Raw genomic sequence first — 15,627 nt, 5'->3', positions numbered from 1 at the left:
ACTGGGGACCATTGATCTATCAGCTCATAGACTTTTGCTTACAGTTATTAAGACGAGTGCATATGCATAGCCAGCATAAGAAGAAATGTTGGAGGTCTTTTTGTTCTTAGTCTAAACTGGCAGCGTTAAAACCAACCAACCAAGCAGCCTCCCCCCAACCCCAAAGCCTCCCTCCTTGCCTTTTTCATTTTTGGTGGATTCTGGTTAAGAGTAAATTCATTAACTGCAATGTGCACAACACAGTTATTGGTAATGCTGAACGTTTCTTTGGTATTTTAATGGTTATGAGTTTGAAGTGGCTATTTCTTTTGCAAAAATGTTTGATTCAAGCAGAAGCTATTTACTGTCTCATAAATGTGCTAGAGCTATAGTTCATGAAGAAAATAGAATTATGAAAGCTCCCATGTCAGCACTGAAGACCGTACTTCTTAATTTTCTGCCATTTTAATGTGTAATGCTTTAATTTGGCCAATGCAAGAGCATGATGAAACTGAATATAGAAGTTAGAAACGCACTTCTCAAGATCACATATCAATGTTTAGCAAAAATGTCTTGCATTAATACCAGCCAGTAATGAACATGGAAAAAGGATTGAATTTTGGAACCTTTGGTGTTTTGCTAACAGTTATGTTGCTCCTCCCTTCTTTCTAACGCAAAAATCATAGAATCCTTTAGGTTGGAAAAGACCCTGAAGATGATTGAATCCAACCATTAGCCCAGCACTGCCAAGTCCACCACTAAACCATGTCCCTAAGCACCACATCTACACATCTTTCAAATACCCCCAGGGATGGTGACTCCACCCCTTCCCTGGGCAGCCTGTTCCAGCGCTTGACAACCCTGTCAGTGAAGATGTTTTTCCTAATATCCAATCTGAACCTCCCCTGGTGCAACTTGAGGATGTTTCCTCTTGTCCTATCACTTGCTACTTGGGAGAAGAGACCGACCCCCACCTGCCTACAAGCTCCTTTCAGGTAGTTGTAGAGACTAATGTCTGCCCTGAGCCTCCTTTTCTCCAGGCTAAACAACCCTGGTTCCCTCAGCTGCTCCTCATGAGACTTGTGCTCCAGACCCTTCACCAGCTTCATTGCCCTCCTCTGGACACGCTTCAGCACCTCTTGGAGTGAGGAGCTCGAAACCAAACACAGTGTTCCAGGTGTGGCCTCACCAGTGCACAGTACAGGGCGATGATCACCGCCCTGGTCCTGCTGGCCACACCATTTCTGATACAAGCCAGGATGCTGTTGGCCTTTTTGGACCCCTGGGCATACTACTGGCTCATGTTCAGCTGGCGGCTGACCAACACCCCCAGGTCCTCTTCTGCCGGGCAATTTTCCAGCTGCTCTTCCCCAAGCCTGTAATATTGTGTGGGGTTGTTATGACCCCAGTGCAGGACCCGCCACTGAGCCTTGTTGAACCTCATACAGTTGGCCTTGGCCCATCTATCCAGCCTGTCCAGATCCCTCTGCAGAGCCTTCTTGCCTTCAAGTAGATCAACACTACCACCCAGCTTGGTGTTGTCTGCAAACTTCCTGGGGGTGCACTCAATCCCCATGCCCAGATTATTAATAAAGATAGTAAACAAACCTGACCCCAACACTGAGCACTGGGGAACACCACTTGTGATTAGCTGCCAGCTAGATTTAACTCCATTCACCACTCTTTGGGCTCAGCCATCCAGCCAGTTTACCCAGCAAACAGTGCACCCATCCAAGCCATGAGCAGCCAGGTTCACCAGGAGAATGCTCTGGGAAATGGTGTCAAAGGCATTGCTCAAGTCTAGGTAGACAACATCCTCATCCACTAAGTGGGTCACCTTGTCACAGAAGGAGGTCAGGTTAGTAAAGCAGGACCTGTGTTTCATAAATTTACGCTGACTGGGCCTGATCGCCTGGTTATCCTGTACATGCTGTGTCACATCACTCAAGATGATCTGCTTCATAACCTTCCCTGGCACCAAGGTCAGGCTGACAGGCCTGTAGTTCCTTGGATCCTCTTCCCAGCCCTTCTTGTAGACGAGTATCACATTTGCTAACCACCAGTCAACTGAGGACCCCCCCACAGTTAGCCAGAATGAGTGATAAATGATGAAAAGTGGCGCAGTGAGCACTTCTGGTGGCTCCCATCCAGCACCATAGACTTGAGTGTGTCTAAGTGATGTAGTAGGTCGCTGACCATTGCCCATCGGATTATATGGGCTTCATTCTGCTCCCTGTCTCCCAGCTCAGGGGGCTGGGTACTCGGAGAACAACTGGGCTTACTGTTGAAGACTGAAGCAAAGGTGGCATTAAGTACCTCAGCCTTTTCCTCCTCCTTTAGCATGGTTTCCCCCTGCATCCACTAAAGGATGGAGATTCTCTTTAGCCCTCCTTTTGTTGCTGATGTATTTATAGAAACATTTTTTATTGTCTTTTACAGCAGTAGCCAGATTAAGTTCTAGTTGGGCTTTGGCCCTTCTAATTTTCTCCCAGCATAACCTCTCCACATCCTTGTAGTCCTCCTGAGTGCCCTGGCCCTTCTTCCAAAGGTTATAAACTCTCCTTTTTTCCCCCTGAGTTCCAGCCAAAGCTCTCTGTTCAGCCAGGCCAGTTGTCTTCCCCTCCTGCTTGCCTTTCAGCACATGGGGATGGCCTGCTCCTGCGCCTTTAAGGTTTCCTTCTTGAAGAATATCCAGCCTTCCTGGACCCCTTGGCCCTCCAGTACTGCTTACTAAGGGACTCTGCCAGCCAGGCTGCTAAACAGGCCAAAACCTGCCCTCCAGGAGTCCAAGGGAACAGTTTTGCTGACTATCCTTACTTCTCTGGGAGTTGAAAACTCTACCATTTCACAGTTGCTGTGCCCAAGACAGCCTCCAGCCATCTCATCACCCACAAGTCCATCTGTGTTTGCAAGCAACAGGTCCTGCAGGGTGCCTTCCCTCGCTGGGTCCCTCACCAGCTGTGTCAGGAAGGGCTTTTCCACACCCTCCAGGAACGTCCTGCACTGTTTCCTCTCTGCTGGATTGTATTTCTAGCAGACATCTGGTAAGTTCAAGTCCCCCAGGAGACCAAGGGCTAGCGATTGTGAGACTTCTCCTAGCTGCTTATAGAATATTTTGACTGTTTGGGTGGTCTGTAACACTCCCACCACAATGCCTACCTTGCTGGCCTTCCTCCTGATACTTACCCTTAAACACCCAACCTGATGATCACCATCGTCAAGCTCTAGACAGCCAAACCACTCCCAAGCAGACAGGGCTACCACTGCCTCTCCTTCCTTGCCTGTCCCCCCTCAAGAGTTTATAGCCATCGATGGCAGCACTCCAGTTGTGCGATCATCCCACTGGGGTCTGTGATGGCAGCTATGGCACAGTTTTCCTGCTGTGCAGTGACTTCCAGCTCCTTCTGTTTGTTGCCCATTTTACCTGCTTGATTCTTTAAATTGGGGATTCTGCAAAACCCAAACAAGAAGATGAGCTGTTGAAAGGGAAAAAGATTGCTTGGAAAAATTTGGTTTAGGCTTCTTCTTTCGGTAATTGCTCTTTAACTTCTTTGGGTAATTAAGTTTTAAATGAAAGTAGCATTAGCTAAATGTTCAGCAGTTCAGTTAAAGGTGCCGGAGTTCATAACAAAAGTTTGCAAAGACCTTCCAGAACTTTTCTAATAAAGCCAAAGCTGACAATTTCTAGGGTAAAGCAAATAATGCATGGCAGGAAAATAAAACCAACAGATTAAGGCCATATTTAACATGTAAAAATATGAAATAATAACTGGAATTCATTCAGTCCTCTGGTCTGCAGTGCATTAACTTTGCTAAGTCATCTTTTGCTGATTACAATATACAATTCTGATCTTTCCATTTATAACTAAAAATATAGAATTATATTGAAGACCAAATATTATAACAGATTTCCGTTGTTAATTGCATACGTTGTGTTTATATTTCTTGCACATTCTTCCATTGTGATAATATGACTGGCTGTCATCTGAAGCCCTACGTGTTTCTCATTTGAAGAAATATAATTGAAAATGTATTAAAATAAAAATAGTGGGTGGATACTGTAGGCACAAGCATCTAACTAAACAATAACTTGAGGCTACATGCTGCACCTTACCCCAGATGGTGCTTTTGGACATTACAGTAGAACTTGTCATTGGGGGGGGAAAAAACCCCAAACATACATACGCATATAGAAATAGAAAAACTTATTTATATAACAGTGCTTTTAAAAAGTTTTACTATTGCTGGTATTTTCACAAAAGTTGCTTTTTGGTATATTTTACCTGTTCTTGCCCATCTGGCTTTAGAGTAACTGATAAAGAACTGCATGTGGTTGTTTCATATAATGTAATAAAATGTACAGATCCTGTAGCGTTGTCATACAAGAAAGTTATAAATGTAATTTTGTGAGATTGCTGCTGTTAATATTTATACTAAGTCACTGTCTATTCTTTTGTTGGTTCCAACCTACCACATGCTGTTTTTAACAAAATATCTGAGTATCACCCTGAAGTATTCACTCATCTGTCACTCAAGGATGAGTCAGGAAGTATATTATAGTAAAACAAAAAATGGTAAATTTATAGAGTGTTTAATACACAATATAGTTATTCATAACCTTATAAAATTATTTAGAACAATGAAATTGAATGGAAAGCTTCTTGCATCTTTCACTTCGATACATGTGTTGATGAGCATATTGAACAGCTCTCTGAGGAGATGCTTCTCTCTCTTTTTTTTTTTTTTTTTTTTTTAATATTTTAAATGCCATTTTGTGTGGTTCTGTACTGCAGTGGTGCCTGTAGCCCTAGTCAAGGGATGTGTTTTAGATATAAGCACTGTTTTGGAGATGCTTAACATTACTTTGTTTTTCAGCAGGTGCGTTAATTTTAAGTCGTGTTTGTTTTGTTATGGAGCACTATGGCACAGAGCTGAAGGACTTCCAAACCAGATTTCGTACTTAACATATCTGATGAGTTGTTTGCACGTTACATATTTGGTGCATTTAACTCCATGAAATATCTTACTGAAATGTGAGAAGTTATATGTGTTGTACTTCTCAGTTGCTCTGTATACTTCCACAGGCTAATCCGTGATCTTGTATGTTACAAAGGAAATAAAAAAGTGACTGATAAATCACTTGAAGATGATTGGAGATTATTTTTTTTAATTTAAAGTCAAAGAACATTTAGTGTTAAGTTACCATGACTGATAGAAAGTCTTAAGCTGATTTGTGCCAGCTTTGCTGTTATCTGTATCACTTTTTTTAATGTATACATTATAAGCATATAAAGTTTGTTTATTGTATTTTTATTTACAGGAGGGTTTAAATGGCAACTTTCTTGTTGGCTCTAAAATTGTTTACAGAAACAGATGTGTGTTGTACTATTGGGCTTGCTATAAAAATGTGTGTATATATATATACACTTTAATGAAAGGAGATTGTTCTGTTAATTATTCTCTATTTGCTGTTTTTAAAGTGATGATCTCTTGTTTTCTTCTAGCATCAGATAATAGTCAGCGATTTCGAGAAACCTGCTTTGCATTTGCACTGACGCCACAACAAGTGCAGCAAATCAGCAGTTCAATGTGAGTTCGATCAGTAATACAGTGTTTAAATAAAAATAAATTAAAAAAAAGGAACTAGCTTACCGTAGCTTTCATTTTGAAATGTGATCTTAAAAAACACAGGTGTGTGTGTTTTGTCTCAGAGGGTACTCTTCTGGGGAATTCTTTTCTCCTTTGTTTGTAAGCTGATGAAGAGCAAAAGGGTGAGGAAAAGAGAATTAAATACCACCACTGTCCAGTGAGTATTGGGCAGGTTTCTCTTGTACTCGGTACCGTACTAATGCGTAACTCTCCTTCCTGCACCGCTGTCTTGCCATTAGTTAGATCCTTTGTCAAGTTCTGTGTTTATTCATTGTAAGGATGGTACTTCATAGTGACCCATCAGAATTTTCTTTATGGTATGGGGGGGGGAATAAATAAAGGTAAAGATCAGATGAGAATGGCATTGATTTATTTACCTTGAAAAATAAGAAGTGTAACATTTAGAGTGCCTTGAGAGAGTGGTGGTTTGACTGACTGGAAGAAGGAAGGTGGGGCATACACTATATGTACCAGAAAGTGTGGCAGACATACATTGAACTTACAGCAAACTTGAGAAAATATTGATGAATCTGTTCTGTGAACAGTATGTTTTCACTTGTGTTCTGTTGTTTCTAGGGATATTTCTGGGACCAAATGTGACTTCACAGTACAGGTCCAGCTAAGGTATGTATTTGTATCACCTGTTCTTGATGCTGTTGTTTCTTAAAATGCATTGGATACATGCTACCGAGCAGGCCAGGCTTTCCTTTATGGAGAAGAATCTCATCCTGTTGTTTTCTTGAGAAAAGTTTGCTGTTGACTGCTTTGAAAAGGGCAGACTTAACTGCTTGTCCTTGTTATATGCAGCTTTACTGAAGTTGCCGGTAGCCTGATATCTGGCATGTCAGAATACTGCATGTACTTAGCTATAGCCAGCTGATTTTCTTCAATTAGTTGTTTTAGATTGTGTGTATGCGCCTTCCTTTAACTCCACGTCTGTCAGATCCCAGGTTGCGGGGCCTTCAAAATCTGCGTGCAGGGAAGGTTGTTTTTCCTAGCAGGGATGTCAAACACAGTATTTCCTGGGCATGGCAACCCATATCGGCTTTTCTTTAGGCAATGGGAGGCAAGACTTTGGGAATCACCAGACTGGGTCTTAACCTGTTGGTTATTTTAGAGGTTACGATGAATGTATCCTAAGTTCATCAAAGCCTATGTATCCCTGGATTTCTGCAGGCGGCGGTGAGCAGAGCTGACTTCAGAGCTTGCTCCTGTCAGAAATGGCTGTCTTGCGTTTCACCCCCCTGATCACGTCTGCATAGTGAGCTGTTCACTCACCAGACAGAAAACAACTGCTTTTAGGTCTTGCTTGTTATCCCCCTTCTGCTGATCAGCAAGTCGAGTTGGCTTTGTGTGGGGTCAGATGGACAAAGGGACGAGGAGGGCATAAGGGAAAACGGGGACAGAAGGTAGCTCCTCTTTTTGAGAGCAGCAGCCCGTTAAGCACATCTGCATTGAACAGCTTACCCTGATGTGATGGTATATCTGTGTGTCCAGGCAGGTCCCCTGGAAGAGATCCAGTGGAGTCGAGAGGCTCTTTTTGGTCCTTTGAATGCCTATTGTCCGCGATCTTGGCCTACACACACTTCATAGGAGAAGGAAGGGTGTGTCTTATTTTGGTTCCAGCAGCAAATAAGCCTGTCTGAACTTAAGTAAATAAATAAAACTGCAATGAAGAAAGAGGCTGGACATAGGTGTGAGGATAGCGTTTGATGCTGTGGCTGAACAGCTGTCTAGTTTACTGAAGTTGGAGGAAGGACAAAGACTGTATTTTTTCCTTTGTGAAACCTTGGTCTTGTACCAAGAGGTCAGGCTGGAGAAATGGTAGGAAAGAAATTTGGATGATCCGTCTTTTGTAACAGGCACGTGTATATCTGAATGAGTCAGAGTCAGTCTGAGGAATTAAGAAATCTGAGGAAGAACGTACAGCCATCTTGATCCAAACCTGTCATCTGGGAGGGCTTTCCTGCTTAATGATCTGTACAGCCAATTTGAGGACTGTGTTTAGCAATTTTGTCATGTTTTCATAACTCAGTAGGAAAAAAAATCCTCCTAGGAAGAGATGATCTTTAAATGACTTTAGAAGTGAAAGATGATGGAAGCTTTTTGCTTTTAGGTTTTGTTTATCAGAAACCAGTTGTCCACAAGAAGATCACTTCCCACCCAATCTCTGTGTGAAAGTAAATGGGAAACCATGCAGCCTTCCAGTAAGTAAGATGTTACTTTGATATACATATTTGGATAGCATTATTAAGAACTGTCTGTCAGAAATTAGCCTGAGAATTTATCCTAAGCTTTGTCTTCACATTTTGGAGCATTTGAATGAAGATGGATAGATGAATGGAAAAGATAGCTAAGGAAATTGTTTCTCAGGAGACTGACCAGTAGATCCAGAATATTAATTTTCAAAAAATGCGGCAGTAAATTTTTATGTTTGACAAACATCCAGTGAGTCTGGCTGAAATTGGACTGTGTTTTGGAGGTCATCTGTGCAGGGAATAGACCATCACTGAGCAACAGGAGTAAAGAGAAAAACGTCAACTTGCGGTACTGGGGCAGCACACAGGATTACAGTGGGCGATGTTAGCCAGGCAGGTTGAATAGCAGTACTGAGAAAGGAGAGGTGGCAAATGTGTCTTTTAATGTTTTGTGGGCAGGGTTAGAATTTGGAAACCGTGAGGCTCTCTAAGTAAAACGTGTGATACTTTATTGTCTGATCTCTCTTTCTCTCTCTCTGTTCAAACTGAAGAGGGAGCCTGGTTCAGGCAAGACACAGACTTTATTGGGGCAGGGTTGTGGTGAGAGGGGAAGAAAGCAAAAGCAGTATTTTTTAATTATTATTATTATTTTTTGCTGAGGAGAAAAATACTTTGATTTCTAGGGCTATCTTCCACCAACCAAAAATGGTGTTGAACCAAAGCGACCTAGCCGACCAATCAACATTACCTCACTCGTCAGATTATCGACGACGGTACCAAACACAATCGTCGTTTCATGGACTGCAGAAATTGGAAGAGTAAGTACCTTTGGTAGATAATGCTGTCTAAAGCTTACTAGTTTCTGCTCTGGCATCTGTTTGAAAGATTTGAAAGATAAGCAAGTGTAATTGTGCAGAAAATACTTCATGGGTTAGTAGTAGGCTGTTCCTTCTTTTTGATTGTGTTACTTTATGCTAGGCAGATACAACATGCTCTCTTAGATCACTTGCCCTCAACTTTTTTGGTGTGATCTCTCCCTTTTCACACACAGACACGCACCCTGTCATGGTGACTCACTGAAGGCCCAGTTAGTAAGATCAGGACATCCTATAAAACTTTGTTTGTCTTACCTCCTGACTTCAAATTTCCTGATTTTAGGGGCTTGAGAAACCTTATCTTGTCTTCAACTTGTAACTAGCATGTGGCACTCAGTACAGAGTGGTCTTTTATAACTGTAAATGTGCACACAAAGCATAGCAACTTAGCATGGCCCAGGAGATTTAATTTGCCTTTTCTACATTTCTTTTCTCACAACTGGTGTCCTTATACTTAATATTTAAAAAATAATGGTTTTGTAACTTTTTTGTGGCTGGGGGGGTGGGGAATGTTACAATTGGTATTAAAAAATTGCTGATGTTCCACTGGTCTAATTAAATCTGGAACATGCAGCAAAAAGTTACTTCAATAATTGAGTCCATTAATTAGTGCACTGCTTTCACTGACGGCAAAAATCCTGCAAGATATGCATTACAGAGTCAAGAGGCACTTGAAAAACAGTGGCTTTGCCATTGTAGCCATCCTGTTTTCAGAAGTCCCGAGAACTGTCCTGAGGTGAAGAATTTGTCAGTGCACAAAGCCCAGGATTCCTGAACCAGTGTGGAAAAATGCTTACAGCCCAATCATGCACAATAGCCAGTTATAAAACATCACGATGGTATTTCATGGTGGATTTCTTGTGGAGCGTAAAACAGTCTCCATTCAGATTATGGAGTAAATGATGGCTGAATGATTTTTTTCCCTTCCTTTTTTTTTTTTTTAAAAACAACCTTCTTTTATCTAATGAGAACTGCAGGTATCAGAAATAAGCGTTTAAAAATAAACCTGACGTGGTCTACATTGTAGAAGTGCCTGCACACAAGCTGATGAATCTTGGTTATTGCTCTGAATAGTGCGCTGCACTTTTGCTTGAGGCTATTAATGAGGATTTAGGGAAAAGAGATGTTACTAAACTGTGTGGACTCTAAGCTAGGCTCTTGTGAACTAGCTAGTCTTTTGTGACCTGGCTAGTTTCTCAGGTTTCATAGATATGTCATTTATAAACCCCATATTGGTTGACTTCTAGCTTACAGTACAAAACTGAAGAGAGTGGCAAATTCTTAGTGTGTTTCATGAGAATTAGATGCCAATCAGAACTTCCCAACCGATGAAATGTAATGCTTCCTCAAGTGACTGTTTGAGACCTTGATAGTTAAATGTGAAGAATTATTTTATATTTGGATGTGCCTGCATAGTGCAGAATTTGAATTCCCCTCCTCCTCTTCCCTTAAGAGTCAGTTGCATGTCTCAACTGGTGTACTCTACCTTTCCTGAAGTCATAATTGTGATTTTTATACAATCTGTTTCAAGAGCCTTCTGTACAAGAAGCCTTGGGCAAGTTCCTAGCTTTGTAGATTCAAGCTGTCGGTAAATAATTTCACAATGTTAATTAGCATTTTTCTAACTTCTATACTAATTGAGGCATTAAACAAACAAGTTAGAGCAGTAGTGGTTTTTAACGATGTGAGAAGCATTCATTGTAAGAATAAAATATTTAAAATGTGGTGTTTCTGATGCTATTTCAATTTGTGTAATTTTATGGTAAGATATATTATTGAAATCTTGTCTTCGGATTCTGGTGGTGTCCTAAATAAAGGATGGTAGATGTCACAATTGTTTGGATTTTTTTGTTTTGTTAGTGGAAGCATACGTGGCAGTTGCTGGGGGAAGACTTTCATTTTTCAATTTAAAGTATATGAGTGCAGTTACAGGGTTAGCAGATACTGCTTATATGAAAAAGTAATTGATGTACCCTAATGTTGAGAACACAATTTTTGTCCTTTCCATTTTGGGGGTGTGGGGAAAGAGAGGGGTGTTGCTGATGAATGCATAGCATAATACCACATTTTTTTAAAAGACAGTTTTTACCCGCTGTTGTTAGTAGCTTACAATAAAAATGAGAGCTCAGACGTCTCAGATTGTGGTTTGAAATCAGTTAGTGATGCCAGGAAGAGCACTCTGCCACTCCTGCTCTTCCCTTCAGGGGAGGTTTACCCTGCTTACAGGGGAGCTGGCAGAGTTGATATTCGGTCTGCATCTGACCTGCTTGTATGCCAAATTATTTTCTGTAGTGGCAGAAGTGAGCATCCACGGCTTTTCGCTGACAACGATAAGGCACATTTGCATGGTCTGTTCTGTTGAGACTTGTGGGGGGGAAATGACCTTAACCTCTTCCATGCAGTTGGGAGTGGTGACTTCTTGCCTGCTCGGGCTAGATTCACTAGGGTATATCTTGGCCCCCCTGTACTCTGGAACTGTTTAACTCCCTTAATTCTGTTAAGCTCTGACAGTGAAGTTAGCATTTCGTAGACAGTAAGCACAGGAAGATAAGAAAAAGAAAGTTGAATAGTGCTTCTAGACTGAGTAGGAAATATTGCGGGTGATAAATCTTTTTCTGTGTTGCTTTTCAAGAGGCATCAAGGCTGATTTTCCTATTTTGAAAACAAAATAAGCTTTTATCCAAAAAAACCCCAAGAAAACAAAACCAAAAAAACCTTTGATAATACCTGGCCTGACAGCTTCCCGTAAATGTATTAACACAACTGCAGTACTTAACATTGTTGATGTAAAATTACCCTTCTTAAATGGACTGCAGACTGCATGTCCCGAGTTAGATGTAAAACTTCCAGAAGTGTCCTAAATGCTGTTTCAGTAGTTTGGTCTGCAGCTAAATCTAATCTCAGTGAAGCATGAAGTCACTTTTGTTGCATCTCTAAAACTCCAGCCCTGTGAACTTTCTGGAGCATGATGGGTTTTCTCTAGTATGAAAACTTTGCCATCTGAAGTCTTGTAACTGCTTTAGAAACACAGTGCCCTGTAATCATATAATAAATTGCATAAGCATTGTGTAAAATACAAGCTGTCTTTTGATTAAAACAGTTTTCACTTTGATCTTTTGTTCTGTTTTCTAGAACTATTCCATGGCAGTCTATCTTGTAAAGCAGCTGTCCTCTACGGTGTTACTGCAGAGGTTGCGAGCAAAAGGAATACGGAACCCTGATCATTCTAGAGCACTAAGTATGTCTGATGTACAACTTGTTTAAAAAGGAGAAATAGCTTTTGTAAAAGGAGATTTGAAATAGGAGTGTACTAACTGAGGTTTGGACTTCCTACAGTTCTCTGGGTTTTGAGAATCTGATAGTGGTGTTCTTTGTATTCAGTTCCAATTCAAAGACTCAGAGGCCTTTGTTTGTACTAGGAGCCAGTCCAGGAACCCTGTTGACACTGTGAAGGGAAAAATGCAAGAGAATCGCTTTCAGTTCAGCCTTACTGGCTTTGTTTCTTCAGAATAGAACAACTGTATCTATATAGTTAACTGGTAATTCAGTACCTCAGGCAAGCTGAACTAAATGCTCATTACTGAACCTTGATGCTGGAGGAAAGTGTCCATCAACACAGTTTTTGTTCCTTTGGCACAGTTTTGTGGAGTGAGCTCCTGGAGAAAGTGTCTAGCACAGTGCTCCTCCTGATCCCCTTCCAAATTTAAGGTTTGCTGCTTTATTGTTTCCTCGGACAAATACACGTTGGTATAAGTGCAATATAAATGCAATCAAAACCCGCTGTATGTTTCTGTTTCAGGGAGAGGGTGAAAATACCAACACCTGACAGCTGTTGGTCATACTCTTTAATGCTCAGATCATGCGCGTTGTACACAGCATAGACCTTCTCCAAAAGGGAAGAAATTAAACCCCCAGTAAATGCTACAAAGCCAGTGGTATATAGTGCTGGGCATTAGCTTGTGTTAATGCAGTGTGATCACTGAAATGCACAAAAATCGATAGAGTTTCCAGGTGGCTGCTGCTCTGTGTATACAAGGTGAGAATGAGGGTGTAGGTCCAGTTCATAGAGCAGGAAGAACATGCAACTGACTTGTTCATTTAACCAACGACTGTTTATAAAACAGTCCTTGTAGGGAAAAATAGAGGATGATTAGAGATGAAATACTTCTGTAGTGCTAATATTTCACTGCAGTTATTTAAAACTCAAATTTTGTCAGGATACTTCTGATGTCCTATTTCTCAATTTCCTTTTCAATTTTAAGTCAGAGGATTCCTTTATGAGTATTTCAGAGGTTTACAGTGATGCTTGTCCATGTGAGTTAGTGACATTTTTTAATGTGCTTGAAGTTAACAGTCAAGTCAACGTGGCTCATCTTGTTGGTAGATTTTAATAACTGTCAAGTACAAAGTTGCATGTATGTGAAAAGAGACATCTCTGTATAAATACATTTTCTAGGGATCTTGCTTTAAGGTGAGCTTTTCTGCTTTTCACTTTTCTTAAATCTTGTTGTTTATGATCTTTCTAGAGAGTAAAGACTGCTTACGTTACCTGTTTACTGTGTGAGTCTGAAACAATAGTCACTGCTGCTTGCTTCCAGTACATACAGCAAACTGAAAGTTTAGCACGTGGTTTCAGACTTGTTTTATTTCTCTATTATCCAGTTTGTGTTTTAAATCAACTGTAAAATAAACTTTTTCTTCTTTCAAATAACAGTTAAAGAGAAACTGACTGCTGATCCAGACAGTGAAATAGCAACAACAAGCTTAAGAGTTTCTCTTCTTTGTCCAGTAAGTTCGGGTTTTTTTATTCATTCAAAACTGATTCTGATCAAAATGTGGCTGTTCTGGGACACGTATTTGGTAGAGGTTAGCTTGTGTTTACCTGTGTGTTAACTTCGTGGGGATCAGATCCAGTGCTGAAGTTACCTGTCACCATGCTTAAGCATGTGATATACCCCTGAGAAAATGAGTATTCCATTAACTGGAAAACACTATTCAAAATTATATGTAAGCACGCATTTAAATCTGTCACTAGATCATCTGAGTGTGCAGTTTGGGTCCTTGATAAAAGCCATTTCAGTGGTAAGATAGTTGAATGTGCCTGTTAAAACTAGCTCTTCAGTCATTGTCTGCAGTCAGAGAATTGAGCGTCTTTTAACTGAAGTTGATTGTATGCATGTGTACACTCTGAGTATTTAATAATCTTAGATTAAAAATGAAGCAGTGTCCTAGAGGTGGTTCAAAGAAAATTTGTTTTAAATTGGAAGTGGGAGAATACAGGTCCAACGAATGTGGAAGTGGCAGTACTTACTGTATCTTGACCTGCTAATTCTTTTTAACCAAGTAGATGCAGAGATAAGTGGTAGTTTATAGCTGGGTTTATGTTATCATTGCTACGCTGCACAATATTAATATTATGTGCACTTTATTTAATCTTTGGGATTTAATGCTCTTGTTTCAGGTATACATGTGCCTTCAGAATAGTTGCTCTCTGTGTTGATTGACACAGTATCTTTATTGCAGTATAACTTTTTAACCTCTTTTCAAGATTAAGGATACATCTGTTTCCTGATTTGGTTCAATCTGCTCAAGCTTGACACAAAATTTTCAGTTCTGAATTCTAAAGGCCTTTATGCTTGCAAAATTGAAGCTTATTTCTCAAGTTATTTAATATGTTCTTAAACTCTACCAATGTGAAAATAAGCTTTCAGGTATATAAGCTTTGCTTTGTAAAAAGCACAGTTGACATCGTGGTTACTTGTTACATGTGTATTAGGTTACTGTAAACCCTTAAAAGTGGTATTTTTATGATCCATGATCTTAAGACTTTCTCCATACTAACATTGATGCTAGCTAAATAATAACATTTTTAAGGAAGGTAAAACTCATCTGTAAGAAAGCTACAGGGACTGGAATTACGAAATAAAATACTGATCTGTAAACTTAGAACCCCCATAACCTGTAATCATGTAAACGTGGAAATCTGTGTCACATCAAAACTGCTGCAGATTTGAAATGCTGAAGTATTTTGGGTCCACACCTGGCAGCTTATTTTGTTGAGTTCTTACAGTTGAATTTTTGTTGTGTTGTTAGTACTTTGTTATTCTATAAAGCACAATGATAGTCCTGTTGTTTTTTATTTTGTCATTCTTTAGGCACAGTATTCTTACCACTTAGGATTAGTTTCCAATACAGACAAGAATAATAATTCATTAGTAGAAATTAAATGACTGTAAAGAGTTTAGAAGTGCTTACGTATTCATTCATTATCTTAAATTAAACTTCATGCATCTTCTGGAATTATGGTTTTTTACTTCTGTTGTACTTGATTTGTCAGAACTACTACTTCAGGCAGTTATGTTGTGTTATAGATCATTCCATGGGGGTTTTCTGACATGCTTCTGTTTGTCCTGATTGCCTCCATTACTGATAAAAGTTCTGCAGTGTGTTTAGATGCATTTTTTTTCTGGATGACTGCAGTTCAGATGAGTTGGTATTAGAGCAGGAATATCCTCTACAACATTGCTTCTAGGACTGCAAGTTTGCTAATACTAATGATGATATCAAGTCCTGTTTTGCTTCCTCAGAGTTCTGCCAGGGGTAAAACCAAACCAGCAATCAGACATTGGGATGTAACTCTTCAGAAGTCCTACCTTTATCAGCATTTAATTTCCTCTTCAAAATTTACTACTTTTCTGGTAGACATACAAAACAAAGTCTATAGCAGGTTATTTTGAGCATATTTGTGTCATTTTAATAATGTTTACAAACCACACTTTTTTCCCCAGTATGTTCCTAATTCAGTGCTGTCTGATTTCACTGTAGCTCTTGGAATAATCCATCATTGCACAGGCTCGTTGGGACAGACTGCGCCTTTCAACTTGTCCTATGAATAGAAAGGTTATTAGCATGATTCAGACTGTCCT

The 15,627-nt window shown here is 40.1% G+C and overlaps 1 protein-coding gene across 4 annotated transcripts in view; it reads left to right on the top strand.

Moving 5' to 3' along the window:
• PIAS1 (protein inhibitor of activated STAT 1) overlaps window positions 1-15,627 on the top strand; it is a 67,054-nt gene that overhangs the window by 38,297 nt on the left and 13,130 nt on the right. For all 4 annotated transcript variants that reach the window (XM_055715626.1, XM_055715624.1, XM_055715627.1 and 1 more), the window contains exons 3-8: window positions 5,484-5,568; window positions 6,205-6,252; window positions 7,745-7,835; window positions 8,510-8,644; window positions 11,834-11,939; window positions 13,416-13,489. In XM_055715626.1, coding sequence (XP_055571601.1) covers window positions 5,484-5,568; window positions 6,205-6,252; window positions 7,745-7,835; window positions 8,510-8,644; window positions 11,834-11,939; window positions 13,416-13,489 — 539 coding nt within the window. The remainder of the gene's footprint in view (window positions 1-5,483; window positions 5,569-6,204; window positions 6,253-7,744; window positions 7,836-8,509; window positions 8,645-11,833; window positions 11,940-13,415; window positions 13,490-15,627) is intronic.

This window comes from Falco cherrug, chromosome 7 (assembly GCF_023634085.1).
Source record: "Falco cherrug isolate bFalChe1 chromosome 7, bFalChe1.pri, whole genome shotgun sequence".
Taxonomy (NCBI): Eukaryota; Metazoa; Chordata; class Aves; order Falconiformes; family Falconidae; genus Falco; species Falco cherrug.
Note: the sequence above shows the minus strand (reverse complement) of the source record. Positions and strands in the feature narration are given on the sequence as shown.